The following is a 22,035-nucleotide window of genomic DNA, read 5'->3' as shown; positions in this document are numbered from 1 at the left end:
AACAGTTTTAAACACTGAAATTGCTCAATATAAATGACAAGTGAAGTTCAATGTAAGCTTTGCAATTTTCTTATCTGAAAAGTAATAGCTTTTTTCTGAATGAGTTTTTTTAAAATGTCAAATTCCATCATGACTTTCATGATGTATATAAGTCATAGGAAAGTATCACTTTACAAATTCTACCTAATGGTCTTTACCTGAGAAAGTTCGAAATTTAGCAAAACACACTATTTTCATTACCAAAATATTTTTCCATTAAGAAAAAAATTTGAACTCACACAATCAAAGTGATGCTCAGAAATCATTACTAGCTTCTTTTTCTATTTTCCAATCCATCTCTCAAAGCAAAACATTATTTTGAAGTAATTTTTCAAGTAAAATTGACTTACATACAGAAACACAAGCGCTTACCCTGTGTGCCCTAAGACGGTGGCATGGTGCAGTGGCCCCCGCCCTTGTACGTCTCTTTGGTTCACATTAGCACCATTCTGTAGGAGAAACTCGCATGTCACCAAAGAGCCCTTAGAGAAAAGAAGAAGATAACAATGTAAAACAAACCAAACAATAACATATTTCTATTAAAAAGAGCATTTAACAGCCGTTGTATTTCATTCTACCCCCGCCCCCCCAAAAAAATGTCCTCCAGCAGAAACTGAGAAATGATAAATTGTATTTTCTTCCTCAGAAATACTTCTAATAGGGATTCAATTTGCAGTTTGTGATCTAGCAAAACACACTATTTTCAAAACCAGAATTCTTTTCCATTAAGAAAATTGAGCTTACACAATCAAAGTGATGCTCAGAAATCACTACTAGCTTCTTCTTCTATTTCCCAACCCACCTCTTAAAGCAAAAAATAATGCTAAAGCCATGATTCAAAGGAACTGATTTTTTTATGTTTTACTACCACTGAAAACCTCAATGTACAATTCATACCCCTAATACAGCCTGAATAAGTGATGTTGCTTTGTTTTCCTCTGAATTAGCCCAGTTCACATCTGCACCATGAGCCAAAGCCTCAGCCATTTTAGGAAGATTTTTTTCGTATGACGCCCTATAAAGCTGGAGTCCTGGATTAAGATGTTTAGATTCAAGTAACACAGAAGAATCTTGCCTTTCTCCCTCTGAAAAGCAAACACAAACGCATCAATAAAAATGAGCTCTTGACAGGGAGGGAGAGAATGGGAAGTTGTTTCATAGGCACGGAGGTTTCGTTTTATACGATGGAGAGCTCTGAGGATGGATAGCAGTGATAGCAGCAATTGACAACAATGTGAACAGACTTAATGCCACTGAATTATTTACCTAAAAAGGTAAATGTTATATTATGTGTATCTTACCACAATTTCTTTAAAAAGATGAACTCTTAATTGCTATCACAATGTGAAAGTTGTGACATGAGAAACGGCTAACCTAACAAAATGAGCTGATGGGAGATTTTCACAAATATGTTTTATTTTCAATAGACTAATCACTCCCCAAACAGTCAACCTTCTTCTCTTATAAAGATATCCATTGGTATACCAGGCCTTTGTGGTTTTGCCAGTTATCTAATGATAGGTTAATTACTCTGTACTTGATTAAAAGTAGGCACATTCCTATAAGCCTGGACTTAAGCACTCGGAAGAGGCAGTAAGAATCCCTAAAGACTTTTACTACTAGACTACACCTTACTTTATCCCTAGGATGGTCCAATACCATCACAATGTGCAGCACAAACAATTAAAATAATTTAAAGAATGCTTACTACCCTGACCCGAATATTCTGTAAAACCAAAATCACTGAAACCAAGAAGGAGAAAATACAGGAGTAAAGCACAGGTCAGAAGAAAAGCCTAACGGGGAGAGAGCTGCCGATCTCTTTCTCCTGATAAGAAATCACAGCCACAAAAAAAGATAAAGAATAAGAAGACATACAGTTCATGTGGATTAAAAATTATCCTTAGTTATTGACAAGGCACTTTTAGCACGCATCATGAGGTTCAGAAGAATGTACAGCTAGGAGAGAATCTACAAATACGAAAAGAAATGGCTGCCTTTTCATTTAACTGTATTACTTCTCCCTTAGTTCCTTCCAAAAGACTAGTAACTACTTCCTTTAGAAACTAATCAAGACTAGGCATTCACCACATGCATTTTCCAGCAAATAAGACCAATTAACATTGAATTTTACCATAACTCACCAGGCTCATATAAACTATTGGCTGACACCGTGGAGGGTAAAGATTCTCTTCCATCATCACAGCTCTGCTGGATTCCACTGTCATTACTTTTCACTGTTTTAAAGAAAAATCCACTACGATTAAAGTCCACGCCCTTAAGGAAACAATCTCCCACAAAGAGGTTTAAAAATGAGATCTGATAAGTCAATGTGAACTCAGCCACCACCATAACACATTTCATACAATTTTAATCCTTTCAAGCACTAAGCTTATCAAAATATGAATCAATCGGGAAGCCATTTTCACTTATTTTCAGTCGTAACATATCTTATTATCCCATAATATGTAAGGTGTAGTAAAGAACTTAATTTATTGTATGACTGTAAGTAATGTGTAATTCTGAGACAATGGGTAACATCTAGAGAAATGGCCACACTGCACAATGACCACTGGCACAGACTTGGAATGCTCCACAAGAGTAGTACTTACTACTACGCAGTTTTGAAGAAGTATCAAAGTAGGAGAAGAGTGAATCTAGCTCATCAGGACAGAACAGAGACTCCCGCCTGGCCTCGTCGCTATTTACAGCAACCACTGGGGACATGCAAGTTAGCAAAGCACAAAGCAGGCCATAAGAAGGGAAAAGGGCAGGAAAAAACGTTATTGGGAAAAATTTAGGAGGAAAAAAATTGGAAGGATATTAGGTGGTTAATCAGATATTTAGAGCTTTTTGCCATGATAGATTTATAATCCCCATCTCCCCTTGCACTTTAAGCAGTTTTATCCCGTAGAATATACACATTACCTAGAAATGTAAATTACCAAGACACTACTTAAATTTAACTGTCTTAAAGACATAGAAATCCAATTTTTCCTTAGAATATGTAGAAAGAAACAAATTTTCAGCATTTTAAAAATCTGCAATGGCTACTAATTCAGAGATTAAGAAAGTGACATCAGATTACAGAAATATTTATGTACACAAGTAAGCTGTAATACCTGAACTTTGGGAAGACGCTCTGACTTGGTCACCTGGCCCAAGTTTAGAAATGCTCAGCCTCTTTTCTTCACAACTTTTGGAGACAATCTTTTTTTCCTGCTCAGGAGTTGATGATGATATAGAATATTTGTCCACAAATTTTCTCTCCACATATTTTGCTCTGATATATGCCTCTTTCTCCTGTCTGATATACATAAAAACGTCATGATGTTCTGCTTAATCTCTGAGCATGGCTAGTACTGAAAAGAAGCCATTATATATTGAATATTTCAAAGAAAAGTCAGTAAATATAATACTAGTTTAAACTGAATTTGTGATATTATAGAACACATTTTCCTTCCAAATATTTAATGAACTATGATTTCGTGTTCAAATAAAATACAAATAATAAACTTACTGATAAATCACTAGTATTAATATGGCACTTTCTTATTCTCTTAATTTCTGTGTTCATTCATTTCTATACGTAGTCCCTTTTGCTTTTTATAGAATGAAAAACATTAAAGAAACTATAAAAATTGATAGAAATTAATAATTTGATTTTTACTCTAATAATGTCACACACTGCACTATCAGTATCGATGGTCATAATTTTTCATAAGACAACTACTTTAATAAAATACAGTATTCCTAACTTAAGGGGAACAAAAGATGTCACATTTTAAACTTCTGATTATACAATCATAAAATGCCAAAACTGTTCTATAACTTTTTTTACTTATATCCTTTAAAAATGCTTAGGTCTTTGGCTAGAATAGGATATTTCAAGATCTAACGTAACTCAAATAGCAAATAAATAATCTGAATTAAGTGATATTGGTTTAGAGAGCAATAACTTTAAAATAGTATTGTACACGTAAGGATTTAGTCAAATATAAAATCCTAGCACAGAATTATGGCAAATAAAAAAAATTTTTTGGGTGCTAACCATAAAGACTAAATAACCAAAAATAACCATAAAGACTAAAAACATCAACAAGAACGAATTATGTACTTTAGACACTTAAGTCAATGAGCCTCCATATATAGAAATTGAAGTATAACGTCAAACAGCAAGTAAGTACTCCCTGATACCCTGACACCTTTAATTCTTCAACATCATAATGATATAAATGAAGGATGTAATTACCAAATATTTCCTGAAATAAGTCACACAATGTAACATTATTCAATGTATGCAGTAGAAACTTGATCCTTGGACCTATTAATGAACAGATTATCTCTTTTTAAAGGCTGGCCACTAACAGAATTTTGGTCTACATTAACTGCTAAGAGCTCTTACAGTTAAAACCTTAACTTTTAAGATTCTCTCTTATCTGGACATTATAATTGATTATCTGATTAATAAAAGATAATTACCTAATTAACATACCCAACAAAGAGCCACATTTTAACAAGTCGTAATGATGTTTTCTAAACAGCTTGTCTCAGTATTAACTATCACTTACAGTGAAATAAAATCATACTGGTAGCTGTCAATATTCCTGATTGGGGGGGGGGGGAGGTAACACATTAAGACAACTGAAATAGTACCTTTGTCCTGGTTGTGGTTTCTTTATTCCCATTTTTTCCACTTTAGCTTCATAAACTCGATTTATAACATCATTCCCCAACTCACACATAAGCTGTTTGACAGGAAAATAGAAAAATAAGCTATAAATTCCTAAAAATACTATAAAAGTCATTAAAGCAAGTACAGCTAACTAATTGTTTTTTTATATTCTATAACTGCTCATTCCACAAAGAAGTATGAAGTTAAAACAAAATGAGACCAGGACTGATTCACCAGAACGCCACTCCTATAATAAAGGGTTTCCCCTCTCCTGCCTGCTACTCGTTTTCTACCCCTCCATTGTCGCTAGCACAATGCTGCATTTTATTCACAATGTCTGGTAAATTAAATGAAAAAAGAAGCCTAAGGCAAGATAGGTGAAGTTTTTTGTTTGTTTTACTGGGGAATATTGTGCAACAGTGGGCCCCTCCAGGGAGCATCAGCTCCAAGGCATCGTCCTTCAATCTAGTTGTGGAGGGCGCAGCTCAGCTCCAAGTCCAGTCACTGTCTTCAATTTTAGTTGCAGGGGGCGCAGCCCACCATCCCATGAGGGAATTGAACAAGCAACCTTGTCGTTCAGAGCTCGCGCTCTAACAAACTGAGCCAACCGGCTGACCCACCGGCAGCTCAGGGGCAGCTCGTTGTCTTCAATAAAGTTGTGGAGGGCGCAGCTCACTGGCCCAAGTGGGAATCGAACGAGCAACCCTGTTGTTCAGAGCTCACGCTCTAATCAACTGAGCCATTTGGCCACCCAGACAGGTAAAGTTTTAAACAATACAAAATTGAAGTAAACTATATTCCCCTTATACTTCATATATAAGTATTACAAAATACTTTGTATGAAAGTTTTGCTCATACTTTTTTAATGTATCAGACAGTTGTGTTTCAACCAAAGTTTCTATATTGAATCCACCGACTTCGTATCTACAAAGCTGATGCAGAAATTACACTTCTACCCTCTTCTTTCCCCCACTTTCTTCACTTTGAATCTGTAACAATTAATAGAATCTACGTAAATAGGCCTCTACCTTAGGAACCGATTTATCATTTTTCATTTAGATGTTTACGAGATAATTCCACAAAGAAAATTTTTTACTTTACATAATTGACAGGGTTAGCTGTTTATCTATGGATTGGAATGAAAATACGCATTATGAACACAATTTTCAGCCAAATTAAATTCAGAGAATACTACAACCTTTAAATGGGGAGTAGGGAAGAACAAGGAGTATACTGTTAACTGCTATGAGTTTTGTAAATCTTATCAGAAACCCAGATGTGATCTAAATTTATGACATTTTCGTAGCTGTGAATCTTTACACATTGAAAAAGGATGTATTGGTTTGATGACTACTACCCCGACAAATGTAAATTTGCATATGGTCCAATGCTAAAATAACCCACTGAAAGCAATATGCTATATCATTCCATAATGGAGCTTACTACAGCAATATGTCTCATATTTTCACCAAGAATTTATGTAATTATAAAAGACTGAAATTAAGGCACAGAATCTAAGCTATCTTTTGAGAAAACATAAAAATGCAGGAATGCTGGTTTCCTTAAAAAGTGAACTAACTTGGAGTTAAGAGTGCCACTTCGCAAGTTTTAAAACCTAGTAAGAAAACACCAGGTTTGTCAAAATAGCCTCAGATATGTTCCAACACAATTTAGTTCATTGTTAGCATTAAGAAACTCATACATCTGTAAACTGAGATTCTAAATTCCTGATCTTTTATGTAAAAATATGAAAGATTTTAAAGCAAATATTTATTTTACCTTTAAAAGTTCAGGCTCCCAGGTGTCTAAAGTTAAAGAACGTACTTTTGAAAAATGAACTCCCAGACTCCTAAATGGGAAAAAAATACTTTGTTAACATATAAAACTATCAGTCTCTACTCTATTTGTATATTATGCAAATTATTTTTCTATTTAATGTGACGTAATCTCTAACATAGCCCACAACACATACATAAATAGGGATAGATCTTCTGATTTATCATGAATGATAAACAAAAGTCCTCAAAAGCTCTTCACAATCCAGAATTTTATCCACTTTACAAAAGATACAAACTGGCAGTCAAATTAGGCAAGTGGAAAAGGACTTTTAACCAATGGGACATGATAATTTACAATGTGTGTTTATCCAAAAGAAGTCTGTCACCTTGGGCAGACCTACCCACCGGTGAATCCCGGAACACTCGATACACAGGGTGATGCCCAGGTTGATGCTGGCCCACCGTGGGTCTGCCAGACCACAGTCACAACAGCTGGCATTGCCAGGGATACACTGGACTCGCTGCAGTGCACTTTCTCCTTTCAATAATTTCTCTTTGGACTCATTTCCAGAATCTAGGCTTCCTGTGGATGGAGACGATTTCTTATCCAGCTTCTAAAAGAATTAAGAATTATTTGTTAAAAATAAAAAACAAAGGCTGTAATACTATGTTGTATATATACTACATGCTCCAAACAAAAGCTTCCAATCAGTAAACTAAAGACCTATTATGGACCTAAACCAGGCACTGTTCTAGGCATTAGAGATTTAAGAATGAAAAGATACAGTTTCCTCCATCAACTGGCTTCTAGTCTTGTGGGGAGAAACATATAAGCACTGAAAATTACACATATACATATATATATATATATATACACAGACACATATATCTGTAATATATATGTAATGTGTGTGTATATATATATATATAAATAACTGGCACAATGAGCAAATGTACAAGATATGAGGTCAAAGAGAAAGGGGAACACTCATTTCACACGCAAGATGAGAGACAAAGGGAGTAAATATAACACTATTAAGACTCAAGAATAAAATAAATATAATTGTATACCAAGTTTTGCAAAGTATTCAATGAACTGCAAGCAAGTTGTTTCAAATACTGCAATAAATAACTTGGCAACAATACTGCCTTTTACTAAAGAACAGATCGATTACATAATTATTACTACAGAGTGAATCAACAATGGAATGCACAGTATCTACAATCTCATAGGCTATTAGGAAACCAGGGCAAAAGCAAAAGGTGGTAGATAAGCAAAAAACTAATTTTTTAAGTGCACAGCAAAGTCTATACCAACAATGACCAAATACAAAGATGTAATTTGGGGACTCTAAGCAATTAAAGATATGGTCTAAAAAGTATTCGGGTTTAAAAACATTTCAGTCTTAAATAAGCGAGTTATTTTAGTATAGAATCATTAGAAATATACTTTGGCCTTTGCCTTGACCTTCCTGAAAACTCAATTCAATAACTGTTAGTTGGGGCCAAGCAAAGAAAAGGTGTGGAGGTATGGTATTCCAGAGAGGATTGAGCTGGGTGAGGAGCATATCCTCAAATGAGAGCGACTCAATGCAAGGTGTTGGTTCCAAGCAGGATGAGGGCATCTACCCAGGGAGACAGCCCAGCAAGGCAAGTGAGAGCCTGAGGAGAAAGAGGAGTGTGGAGTGGCGGTGTCACAACTATGAGGTGTCAGAGCCTGAGTGGGGTGTGGAGGCAGGTGGCAGCAGAAAAAGGATATTGGTTACATATAGGAGGACCGATCATATAAACGAATATGTTAAAAATAAATGAGAGCCAGATTTCTCACTGCTGAGAAAGGAGTTATTCAGATGGAAAGGAAGAGGATTATAACAAATCCTGCTGTATTAGAATAGAACTAAAGATACCATAGTCACATTCAATGTAAATAGATATATAAAGAAATAGAGATGTAAATGTGTGTATCTACATATATGTTCCCTTATCTTGGTTTCTAAAAACCATTCTACACGAAAATGAATTAGGGCTCTTTGAAGTAACTGCTGATTTCAGAGCTGGTACAGAGAAAGTACAAGATGAACCTGAAATATCTCATCGTGCTACAAAGTAAGGAAGAAGAAAGAACTCAAAAGATTGATGGGAACAGGTCAAAAGGATACAGAACTCACTGAAGGTAGCTAATAAATTAACCAAATGAATGTGGTAATTAAAAGCAAAAAATAAGCATTCTATTACAGTAACTAAACAGCTCCAGTTGATGAAGACAAGCTGTATTTCATGGAGAATACAAGTTAATAAATGTAGAGGGTTGATAGAATTAAGAAATCATCATTATACAATTCCTAATGAAACACTCAATTCAGTTGTAAAACCATTAGATGAATGGTTTATGGGGGAGTAGATCTTCTTGGGTTAAAGTAACACAAAGTAGATTTGTTACCCAAAGTAACAAAGTAGATTGGGAACGAGGGAGGACATGTAACTTTACAACAGAGGGATTCTATTGTCATCTCCCTAATCCAATTTGTCCACTTCATCTTCACACAGAAGCCTGATCTCAGCATTAGCAATGGTTGGATAACCAAATATTGTGTGTCTCCTGTTGCAACACGAAGCATACACATCACCTATGATGTTAATTTTATAAGATGGAATTCTATAGGAACAATGATCTCTTCAGCAAATCACTATCATGAAAATAAAGGATTATTCTAGACTGAAAGAATTGAGGGACATAACAACCAGATGCAATGCCCAGTCATAGATAGAATCCTACTTTGTACAACAGGTAGTAAAAGACATTTTTAGGACAACTGGGGGCATGTGAATATAGACTGGTTGATAGACAATATTAAGAATTACTATTAGATATGGAATTACATGACATCTGTAATCTACTTTAGAAATTTTTTGTATTTTTTAATTAAAAAAATGAAAACATTTATTCACAAGAATAGGGATAACAGGAAAGAAAGTAAGAGCAACAAAATTGTAAGAGGAAAATGGCCACGGCCATCCAAGGCCAAATCTAAGGATGGTAGTAAGAAAAACCTAAAAGGTCATCAATTTACGTCACATAAAATTCAAAGGACTCAAGGGTTTATACCAGTTAACCCTGGAAGTAGGGATGAACGTAGGAGGAATGACTGTGTAAGAAGCAGTTAGATGCGAAGATCATCCTTCTCTCCCCCTGCCCCGCCCCCCCAACTCCATGCCATTAGAGGACTGCTCTCTAGACAAACACAAATGACTGAAAGTTTGTTCTCTGGTGAAGTAAAACACAGAGTCTCTGGGTGGGATTTACCTGAAAGGTGGAAAGCAGAGAATTAAATGAACATATACGCACTGAATGCTGACACCCGCAGCAATTAGCTCCCAGCCAGCCCCTTACCCCTATGCAGTTGAGTATTCTCTGGGGAATCATATCAGCTGAAAAGACTTCAAATGTTCCAACTCTGGTTGTTCCTCAACAAATGGTCCAGACTTTGGCAAAGGTCACAGTTAACAAAGTCCTAATTATGTTCTCAGAGCTTCCAAAGGATAATTTTTAATTCTTAACTTATAATCATGAGCAGATTACCAGACAGCCAAGGAAGGCCTCTAACACAATGGTTCTCAACATTGCATGTACACAAAAATCACTCAGGAATCTTTTTAAAATATTGGTACCTGGGTCCCAAATCCTATTCAACTGTTGTATGGTAGACATCAGCACTGGGATGTTTTTAAAGCTCCCGGTGGTATCATAATGTGCAGTGAAGGTTAAGAATCAGCTCTTAAACTGCATCCATGAAAAAAAGAATGGGTTTACATGGATAAACAACCAGAAAACAAAAGAAACTTTTGGAAATCAAATGTATGCTAATAGAACTAAAATAGTCAACAGAAGGCTTGGAAGATTATTAACTGAGAAATCTCCCAGAAAGTACAGCAAAACACACAAAACATAAGAAAATTATAAGACCAGTCCAGAAATTCCAGGAGAAAAAAAAAAACAACCCAGGAAAATTGGAGAGGAAGAATACAAAAGATCAATAATAAGTCAAACTCCAACAGCAACACTGGAAACCAGAAAAACAATGCAGTTCAAGTTCATAATAATAATTTCCAACCTAAAAATTCCACACCCGGCCAAACTACCAAACAAATGTGAGCATGGAATGAAGACATTTTTCAGACATGTACAGGCTCACAAACGTTCATTTTCAGGAAACTATTGAAGGAAGTGGTGAGTTCCATTTCTCAAGACTAATGGCCCTGCTCAAGAGTTTGTAAACTTGTTGGGAAGCTGAAGCCGGACTATGACCAAGCTTATCTTCTCCAGGAAGACTTCAACTAAGAGACGACTGTAACTTTCCTTTTCTGCTTTTTAACCAGTTTTAATTTTATATAGCTTTACATACTTTTACATACCTTACATACCTTAATTTTACATACATTCATTATTTTATTATTAATTAAAATAATAAAATATTTTGGGGAAAAATACTTGCATCAGAATACCTTAGTCAATCTGGGACAATATTCAAATACGGAATTATACATATATTGAAATAAAATGATAGGTTTGAATCTAGATTTTAAAAATAAAACCCGTTTCAATTTCAAAAAATCATTCTTTGTAAAAAAAATAATATTACGGGTGAAGGGGGTCAAAAAGCAAAAATTTCTAGTTATAAAATAAATAAATCATGGGGATAACGTACAATGTCATGACTATAGTAAATAATACCATATGGCATATTTCAAAGTTGCTAAGAAAGTAAATCTCGAAAGGTCTCATCACAAGAAAAAAAAATTTTTGTAACTATGTATGGTCATAGATGGTAACTAGACTTACTGTGGTCATCAATCCACAGTGTATACAAATATCAAATCATTGTGTTGTACACGTGAAACTAACATAAAGTTGTTTCTCAATGTACTTCAATTAAAACAAATTTAAAGGATGTTATAATCATAACACGTTGTAACTAAAATTAAAAACTTCTGACAACATATCATTTGGTATTACAGTATTATTCACTAACCTCTGATTCATCACCCTTCTCTCTATAAGCAGTAGCAATACTGGTCTGAACAGCCTTAATCCATGCCTGGCGCAGCTTTTCAGAATCTGCCTGAAGCATACAACTTCTAAAAGGAAATAACATTGTTGTCTCAGACACTAAATTAACTCAAAAAACAGTAAGATTTAACTTTTTTGTCCACTTTGCTATTTAATGATTTTCTAACAAAAACTAATAATTTCTGTTGAAAGGTCTCATTTTATCTATCTTTAGGACAGAGTGTGTTCATGAAGAATTCAAGGTACCAATGAAATAAGTTACCTATTGATAAGAAATCACCCATTTCTGCACATTAAAAAAAAGCACTTTAAATTTGCCATGTAAACATAACATTTTTTTTAATTGGGTAGAAATATGAAAAGATAGTTATCAAAAAAAATTGATCTATGACTTCAGTTCATCAACTATGACAGTTGAAAGTGTGCACCCTGCCACATCAATAATCTTTATGGAATTTAAAGAATATGACACCAGAAAGAAATTAAATATCTGACTCTAATGTCTGTATAATCATTAATTAATGAAATTTACTTTTAAAACACTTTCTTCCTCTTTAGCACAGGTCATCACAGTGAAACACTAATCTTACTCTACTGTGGGAAGTTCTTTCAGAGAAACTATAGAAACATAAAAGCAACTCTCAAATTCTTTAGAACCACTCACTTTGTCGGTGAGACCACCTCAAAGCAGAATCTTCGTTCTATGTCTTCACAATGTTTCACTGTGCAGAGCCTCAGATCTTCTACTACCACAGTAGGGTTATCCTACAGGAAAAAAACAGAACTCCCATATTTATTAATATAAGTTTTAAATACTACTACCAATAATAATATACTTAAAAATAGTACTTAGAATAAATGGTCAATTTTTAAAGATTTATATTTTACCTTATTTTAGATTAGAGATAGGAGTTAGCAACATAGATATAACTACAAAGGTAATTCTGCTCTGTTAATAATTTTATCTGCCTCATAAAATTTCTGTATAAGGATTAAATGAAATAGTTTAAACTTAGTCCAACATCTGGTAATTAATTAGTAGAGATGCTCAATAAATGTTAGGTTCCTGTTAATTTTCTTCCATTTTCTTTCACATCCATTACGCTCTTGGTTCCTCCTCACATATAAATAAAAGCTACTTTCCTCCAAAAAAGAAGTCTTTAATGAGTTAAATTTTAAATAACCAAAAAAAAAAAAGAAGCCTATATATCCTTCTTAAAATACCTTAAGAAAATGAGAAAGGTTTTATCATTTTCTAGTACTTAACAAAAATATAAACTCAAAACCAAGTTTATATGAGTAGAAGAAATCATGAAGTAATTAGTTAGAATAAAGGACTTATGTGGAAAAAAACCCTGCAACTACAGAACATAGCAAGTAAAATATATTGTGTCATCTCAAGAGTAAAGTGAATATTTGAAATTTACAGTAGAGGATATCATTCATGAAGTCTATCTAGGAAAAAATCAACTCATCAACTAACTAATGGTTCTTTTTTCCTAATTATTTTTAACATTCTCAAGTCACATGTAATCTCAATATGCCTTTCCAATAAAAACTCTTCACCTTTACAATAAGGTTCAGGAAAACAAATATATAAAAACAACACTAATAAATTTAGAAGTTTCTATTTAAATTACTTCAAGGGTATAATTTTTAATGTCATTTCTAGTCTTTCTATATTATCACCTGCGGCCTTACGGTGATACTTCTTAAAAAGCATCCTTTTCTACTGCCTCAAAATAGTACTGTAGAATGGTACTGTTATTCCTGTCACACAGCTAGACAAAGAAACATATAAAGAAAAAACAGAGTCGTAATCCTGGGACACAGAAAAACCCATCTCAAAGCTAGGAACTCAGAATTCAGAATTCAAAATCATTCTGCTACTAAGTATCAAATATTGATACTTTCCACTTTTGAGTCCTTTTATACACACCCAAACATATACTAAACGGTAATTTCACACACACGAGTATTCAGAACCAAAACAGAATTCACTGGGTTTTCACTCAATTACTTAACAAAACACCTACCTTAAACTTTTTCTGGTAAACCAACTGATTGTTCTGTATTGAAAACCAGCGTCTAAATAAATACAAAATAGATTAAATTTTCACTAATGTAATTTATTTTAGTTGTTGTCAGAAACAAAATATTTGGAAAAGCACTAGAAAATCAATTTATGGTAATTATGTTTTGAGAAGTACATTGTTTTGCTTTGCTTTATACAGGCTAATGCCAATGAGATAATACCAAAAGTAAAGAACAATTTCAAAACAATTGTAAAATCACAGATTAGGAAAATAAAATTACTGTGTTTTCAGTCATTTTAAGTCAGAAATTTAAATCCTAACAAAAGCCATTATCTTTTATGCTATCACCAAAGAACTGTTTTAAAGTAAAAATTTAGTTTTTTTGAGATTCCTCAAAAATAACCAAAATCTTTCCCCAAAATAATTACTTTTATTATAAAGCAGAAATAAATTTATATTGTAATCAGACGATCCATTTGTACAGAGTAAAACACTGCAATAAATGTGCTTTGTTTTCAACCTTTTTGCAGCTAATTCAGCAAGCATTTGATTTGTCAAGCAAAACTGAAAATTAAATCATTTTACAACTGTTATCAAACAGGAGATAATCGCCAATTCATTTGGACTTATTTTCATAGAAAATATTTCTAGGCAGAATAATCCAAGTTATTACTGAAAATTATGCATCCAATGATTTATATTGTTCTGCTCAGTATTGTAAATTATTAAGCAAACAATTGACTTACAATCTTCTTTAGAAGAAAAATCTAAGTTACATATGGCATATTTATGAATTCTAATTTATTAAAACAATAAAAGGACCTACAGACAAAAAAAAAAAAATCACAGCCAAAAGCCATTCATAAAAGGAAGCAAAAATTCTCATCAAGCATGAAAGGTAAAACAATATTTAATTTTAAGTCATTACATTAAAATTAGTTTCACGTGAGATGATTTCTATTGTAAACATTAGTTATTAATCTATTAGCAGATATTCTACCTTTTCATTGACACTAATACACAGCACTAGAAATTGTATTTAAACGTATTTAAAATTTCTGTTTTTAAAAATTAATTTTCCAAAGCTGAGAAAATGATTAGATGCTTTTCTATTTTTAGGTAGACAGATTGTTAGGCTCTCTTGCTACTTAAAAAGGTATCACCTTTACCATTAAAATAGAGATTTGTTAAAGCAGCATCTAGATAAAACCAAGTGGATGGCCTCTAAATGCAAATCATCAAGAGGCAGGCTAGAAAAGGAAGAACTTCTGGGTTTCTTTTCTTTGGGACACACAGTTGGTTAGAAATGTTAAAGGAAATACCTACGAACAAAATGCCGCAGCCCTGCCACATGGGATGACATGCAATGGAGACCATCTCTGATGCTGATTCACGTGTTTTGCAAAAAGTCATTTGAGGTAGGAGGAACCATATTAATAAAACTTCTTACTATGTTTTATAATATAGTAATCATATTATATATTTTGATGAAAAACTACATAGAGCTATTTTTTGCACAATGGAAAAACACCCATACAACCATGGATACTTTTCATGCTTCTGAGGTCTTCAAAAATTAAATTCCTTTTGACCTGTTGCATTATAGGATCATAAGCCCTAAAAATAGTTAACAAAATAGTAATCAGAACCGGAAATCTATGTAATTTCACTAACAACTGTCACCCCAATAAATTTAAAAAAATAGTAATCAGAGACCATTTCCTCTGAGTAACTTTACGTATCATATATGATCATACGTATTTCTGAAACCCAGTTGCCCTGCCATCTATCCGCTTCTGGTAACTTTCTCACATCATCAGGTTTTGTATACTCATGAAAGATACCATAAATTCATCTTAATTTGTCAACACCTCCTAAGGAATAAAATCATAAAGTACGCTAGGTAGAAAAAACTTTTCAGTTACTAAGATCTATATACATCTTAAGACACTATCTCCCCTCCGCTGCCACTGAAAAAAAAAAGAAAAAGAAAGATAACTATACACATTTACACTGATCACAACTTTAATGACGAAAGTAAAATGGAATATAATTTTTAATTGCTCCTACAAAAAAATCCTAGTTATCATTAACATTCTAATAAAAGCAAAAATGAGACAGTTCATAGCCTATGGAATACAGGAAAATCACTTAACATTTTAAGCTCATGCTACCTGTAATTTGAAGATACTTAAAAAGGTAATTAAAAAAACACAAATGTTGGAAAGCATTGTACTGACAACTACACTACATTCTACAAGATTCAGAAGCAACCACAAAGCCAAAATATGAGTGTTTTAAAAAGAAAAATTCCTTAGTTCTTGAAGAAAAATAAAACACTACATTTCTCTCGAATTGAAATAATTCAATATAATAAAGATTTGACCTGAAACTGAACAATGGTGAATGCCAACTATAATTTTATATATATATAAAAAGAGATTTGAGACCAAAATATTATATTCAGAAACAATTTAAATATTATTAAATTTTAAAAACCAATGAGAGCTTTCCAGATGACAAAATAGGGGGTAGAAGGGGTATTATTAAAAACATAAATCAAGTGTCTTTTACCCTGTTTGATCACCATTCCCCAAAACTACACTTGAAATCAAGAACATGAGTAAAAGTCAAATTTCCAAATCGGTAGAAGCTTTATCGCTAAAACTATATACATTCATATAGGTTCCAAATAGATGAATGTTTAACAAAATTAGAAGTTTGAATATGTGTGCTCCTTTATTTCAAATTCAATTTAATTTTTCACAAGGAAAACAACCAAAATGGTAAAAACAAAACGAAAAAATTTAGTAACTGACAGTGTTTCCTTTCAACATAACTAATAAGGTTATTACCAAAAGTACTAATTCCTAGTTACTGTTGAAATTTTTGAAAAGCGCTTACTACCTTATTTCCCTTTTTAAAAAAAGATACAAAGGTATTCATATTTCTCAATGTCTATCTTCTTTGAGTAACTATAAATACATCAAATGTTCTTTTCCAGATTAAAATAAATTGAGGGGGGTGGCCTGTTAGCTCAGTTGGTTAGAGTGTAGTGCTAATAACAAACACCAAGGTTGCCAATTCAATCCCCGCATGGGCCACTGTGAGCTGCACCCTCCATTAAAAAATAAAATTAAAAAAAAAATAAAAGAAGTAAATTAAGGAGATGGACAATGAAAAGGTAGAATTGAATTCCTCAAGATGTTTATTTTTTTTCCAATTTAAAACATAAGAGACTTTATATCCATTGCAAGTAATCCAAATGAAATGCAGATTAATTATGAGCTTTCTCGTGCCAAAGAGGAAATTGGAGTAAGGTAGGAGTGAGGGGAAGAAAGCCATTTGGTACCTGATATGATCGGGCTTTTTCCTGTCATGTGAAAAAATGGGGCAGGATTAAAACATAAGGGAAAGGAGGTAAAAGAATGAAAACGCAAATGTGCAAAATAAGCAAAAGACTAGCATGATATGAAAATAAAGCAAGAATTAAAGGAACAGCTTAAGCTTATAACCTAACAAAATAGTCAAAAATATCTGCTGAATTTTGTTCACATATTATACATATATGCATTTGTACAATTAATTCCAACTCTTAGGAATCTGAAATGCAAATATTTCAGAATTACTCAAAATTTTTCTTCAAGTAGCATGGTATAGAAAGTTCTGGTAGGACTTAGCGCAATTGAGCATACCTCTATCATCTGTCTCTATCGTTATAGGTATTAAATATAGATAGTACACTTCCTTCCCATCTTAATAATCTGTCCCTTATATATCATTACAGACATAGCTATACAAACCTGAGACAAATAAAAACTTTTCATAAGGAAAGTGAGATCACTAATTAAGAATTTAAAAGATTATAAAATATTATCAGCAAAATAAACCTCCCTCCTACCTACTCACCCCCTTTTCATTAAATGATAGCAGAGACTCTAAGGCTACAAATTAAATAGAGTTCATCTTTAATCTATGTATACACTTCTTTTTTGAAAACAAAGAGCCAATAAAAATAAAAATTTATACTAGCAGCATACAAAATACTTTGCTCTAAGAAATTGTATAATACATTTTTCACTTTCAGCTATATTTTCTAGTTCGACAAAGACTGAGCATAGCATATATTTAGCTTCTTTATTACTTTTACTAGTTTATTACTAAATAATGTTAATATTCAATTATTTTTCTTACTTATTCATCTTTCCTGAATTTACTATGAAAAGCAAAAAGAAATATAGGTATTAGTAATCCATCTAGCACTGATTTGAGCCTGAAGTGAAGCTGCCACAGAGAGAACAGCCTGATAAGGAAATATTACTTTGGTAGACCTCACGTCTTCAGAAAAATATATATTAGAGACATATAAAAATCTTGAGATACCAAAAACTAGAAATCTGAAACTAACCAAAAATAAGTTCAACAATTCACATAAGACATAAAACATTTCACTCCTTATGCTACTTCAATCACATCACACACAATATGATCTCTTTAGTTAAATTTCAAATTACAGAAAAATACTTTCAGGATTAGGTTTTAAAACTACCAGGAATTCCCAGTCAAATTCACATTTCCCTAAGTAAGGAGGTCTTTTTAAAAAGTTGATTATGAAAATTATCTTACCACTATTCCATAAAATTATAGATAACAGCAAATTTGTCATCATGATTGGTGACTCATGGTGACTATGACAAAAAAAAAGTTCCCTAAACCTAACCCACAAGCAATCTGGAAAGAAAAAAAAAAAACAAACAAACAGAATGGGGGCATCGCTTCTTGGCTAAGATCAAGTGAAGAACGGTAGGCAGAAAAGTCTTTGTCTGCATAGCTGGATTCCTGGATTTTTAAAGTTAAGGCACAAATATCACACATACACAGTCTTATATTCAGAGGCTAGTTGAATATATTAAATAAATCAAGCTGGTAGAGAACCAATTAGAGAAGTAGGTTAGACGCTATAAAATACTATATAGGCGAAGGAAAATTATTTGCAAGTATTTCCTGAGATTAGATTTTTAATAAACTTCATATAAGAAATTTCAATACATTCTAAATTTTTAAAATTGGAAAGCAGAAGAAGTCCAAGTAACATTTAATAGATTACTCTTTTTTTCCCTCTCCATTTTATAATTACTGATCCATAACCTAGAAAATATTCAAGATTTCTGTTAACAAGATTTTGACTTTTTTGTTTGTGAGTTTTATATGATGTTTATATGCTCTATTTCTACAAGTCTCCTTTTTATTAGTGTTTCCATGTTTTTTAAAAGCACATGAATATGAAATTAATTTGCTATCCATAATTTTCCCTAATAATGCAAATGGACTAAGAAGAATTTTAAAAATAGTTTTTATGCTATTTTTAACAGGTGTAGTTGTATTTTGTGTTATCAAAATATAGTTTTGAATTTCTGTATTAAGTAAAAACAAAACGTCAGGTTTTACACTTCAATTTTGTCACAAGCCAGCTGTGCGACCTTGAATGAGCAACCCATCTCTCTCTACTTCCATTTCTTAACTAAAAATTAGGATGCTGAACTAATTTTTAAATTAGGATGCTGAACTATGATTCCACTCAATAACTGTCATCCTATTACATATAGAGGGCATCTCCTTTATAAAGCAGCCTCATTTCTAAATCTATTGTCTTTTCCACTTTGCAAATTGTAATATGTCTATATCTGAGAATTTAACTTATTCCCTACTTGATTTTAGTTACATTTTAATATCTATGCCAAGTAATAGAATTCATGAAACAAATGATACAAAATAAAAAGGTCCATGCTTAAATCAATTAATTTCCTTCTATCATCCTAAATGGCAATGCAATTTTCCACTAACACTTACTGTGCTTCATTTTGAAGTCTGAGATCATTTCTCACTGGAGTGTCCATAGAAGTTCATTTCATTTCTTCTTAACACAATGGTATAGTTTCTATGGATTTATTCTATTTTCACTGTGTTAAACTTTAAGTAGGCTGTTTTGAAATCTGAAGGTTAAAATTCAATTCTAACATTACCTCATGAAACTATATTGGTTGAGATATCTTTATTATAAAAATTTGATAATCACACTATTTTCTTATTTTAATTTCCTACTCCGGCTATTGGAAAGTTGACAGAAAAGGCTTAAAGACTATTGTCTTAATTTTTACAGCTTAGAAAACAGTTTTAATTTTTCATTTTCATTTTACACAGTTAGAAATATTATTTCTCACTAGACCATCTTAACTGGTCCTTCTATAGTCATATATTATTTTTAAAGTTCTACATTACTTAAAGAGGCTTTATATCATATATAATCATTATTCTTTCCATTTTATATTGATTCTCAGGTAAAGAAACATTATTTCAAATAAAACACGTCACGTACCATTTAAACATTTAGCAGTATCAAATTCTAAAGAAATACTGAATAAATCATTGACATTTGAAAATATCAGTGAATGTTTTTTCTATATGACCTCATCACCAATAAATCAAAATAAATGCAGTAGGAACCCATTTCAACATATTGAATATTCAAGCATAATCATTTCCATTTAAACAAAAATGTATACTAAACTTACCAAGAAAATTCTACTTATTTTGCTAATGAACATTTTTTTAAATCTTCTCTATCATTAAGTGCATCATATCCTGTTCAAGTAGCAAAAAATATAGATTCAACCAACACTATAATAGTAAATCAATCAACCAGAACCCAATACTCTCAATTATTAAAAAATTGTTCTACTTTTATTTTTTGCAAAAAAGAGACACCCTTGAATAAAAGATCAATGCCATTCAGAAGGATGATCCTGAGACAACCTAATCTTCTATTTATGCCTTAATGTCTGAAGTTATTCTACTTTATTATATTAATACATGGGAAAATACAATAAAATATTTTATACATTCATTTACTGGATTAATATTTTATAAAAATAAATTCAGCAAACAATATTCAGAGTTTCTAGTAGCTATCAAGTTTAGAATAAAGGAGCATCAGCTGCTACACACACTTCACATTAAGAACAATCGCATTTCTTAAAACTCCTGGTCTATTAAAGTTGTTGCAAAAATCAAAAGATCAGCATCACCTAGCTTAAAATTCATAAGTAAACACTAAGTAAAAATGTACATAAACAGCATATAGAGGAGGAAAACAAAGGGGGAAAAAGCTCACTTGGCCTATTTACCCATTATATTCAATACATAATTTATAATCAGATTTATTTCGAAACAAATATAAAAGATAGCTAACATTCAAATTTTACTTATTATACTGGTCTAGTCCCTACAGACCAAGCATTATAAAAATTCTCCTTGCTTCCTGTTTTAAACTTTGCTTCAACTTTATCATTTAGAATCCGGGTTGTCATTTTTCACTTGTTTCTTAAGTTCCCCTTTCTTAGAAGGGCATCTTATCTTCAATGGACCGGGTTCAGGAAAATTACTATGGACTGTCAATTTAAAGAAAGGAAAGAGTTGCCAAATCACAGTAAAAGCCAGAAAATTGAGAATATGGAAAGACTAAGACTAGTATTTGAAATATATTACCTGTTCCAAGTTTTGAAAGCATTGCTGGCTCGTTTGAACAGATATCCTTCCATAACAATGCCATTTGCAGCATCTACATTATATTCTAACTTAGAATCATCACTGGAGAAATCCTAGACAAAATGACACATAAAAAAGTTCATATGATTTGACTAAGTTCCCCAGACAACATGTTTATCCTTCAGAAACAGCTCAAATGGTAGAAAAGCTTTGTACTAAGATAGTGATTATCGACCATATCCACAAAAAGGGGGGCCCTAACTGTTCGATAATAGAAAAATGTTTCCACATGTTAATGTATTTCAATTCAGTGGACTGTTATGCAATAATTATTATCATGATGATGTAAAACACAGATGATTATATACTCTAAAAGAGAAAACAAAATATGAATTGTATATACACTGTGATTGAAAGTACAAAAAAATATGTACACAAATAGACAGAGAACAACTTAATATTATATAGGGTGTTACATTTAAAATGTTTTCATATTTTCCCCACATTTTATGATGATATGTATGCCAACAAAAAAGGGAATATGGATATATTTAATTGGGATTATTTAAATTTACCACTATTTTCTAAATATATTAATATTATAGTAGTTTTTTAAGCTGATAGGAGTAATAACCCCACTATTTGGATGTTCAGAAATAAGACAAAGGCATTCTTTTTCCTAAAATAAAATTCAGTTTTGCAAAGAAGAACCACAATTTGAAGTGGGTATGCTGAGCTCACTTTTTTTATGAGGATTACAGAATCACTCATGATACTCTTCTACCATGCTAATCTTCACTTGAATGCCATTCAAACTTTTAATTTTCTTCCAAGGATTCACGAACTTTTCAAATCAGAAATTCTATATTTAAAATAGCTCCTGATGAACTTCCA

The 22,035-nt window shown here is 32.4% G+C and overlaps 1 protein-coding gene across 7 annotated transcripts in view; it reads right to left on the bottom strand.

Moving 5' to 3' along the window:
• ACAP2 (ArfGAP with coiled-coil, ankyrin repeat and PH domains 2) overlaps positions 1-22,035 on the bottom strand; it is a 127,824-nt gene that overhangs the window by 14,396 nt on the left and 91,393 nt on the right. For 4 of the 7 annotated variants that reach the window (XM_081062974.1, XM_081062976.1, XM_081062979.1 and 1 more), the window contains exons 10-22: positions 21,142-21,254; positions 16,949-16,969; positions 13,597-13,648; positions 12,225-12,325; positions 11,523-11,628; positions 6,898-7,106; positions 6,494-6,563; positions 4,696-4,787; positions 3,162-3,346; positions 2,652-2,756; positions 2,184-2,276; positions 937-1,124; positions 412-521 (exon numbers count right to left, since the gene is read on the bottom strand). In XM_081062974.1, the coding sequence (XP_080919100.1) occupies positions 412-521; positions 937-1,124; positions 2,184-2,276; positions 2,652-2,756; positions 3,162-3,346; positions 4,696-4,787; positions 6,494-6,563; positions 6,898-7,106; positions 11,523-11,628; positions 12,225-12,325; positions 13,597-13,648; positions 16,949-16,969; positions 21,142-21,254 (1,445 nt within the window). The remainder of the gene's footprint in view (positions 1-411; positions 522-936; positions 1,125-2,183; positions 2,277-2,651; positions 2,757-3,161; positions 3,347-4,695; positions 4,788-6,493; positions 6,564-6,897; positions 7,107-11,522; positions 11,629-12,224; positions 12,326-13,596; positions 13,649-16,948; positions 16,970-21,141; positions 21,255-22,035) is intronic. The other 3 variants (XM_081062977.1, XM_081062975.1, XM_081062978.1) reach the window with 3 other exon arrangements.

This window comes from Rhinolophus hipposideros, assembly GCF_964194185.1.
Source record: "Rhinolophus hipposideros genome assembly, chromosome: 2".
Classification (NCBI taxonomy): Eukaryota; Metazoa; Chordata; class Mammalia; order Chiroptera; family Rhinolophidae; genus Rhinolophus; species Rhinolophus hipposideros.
This window is presented reverse-complemented; position numbering and strand designations above follow the sequence as displayed.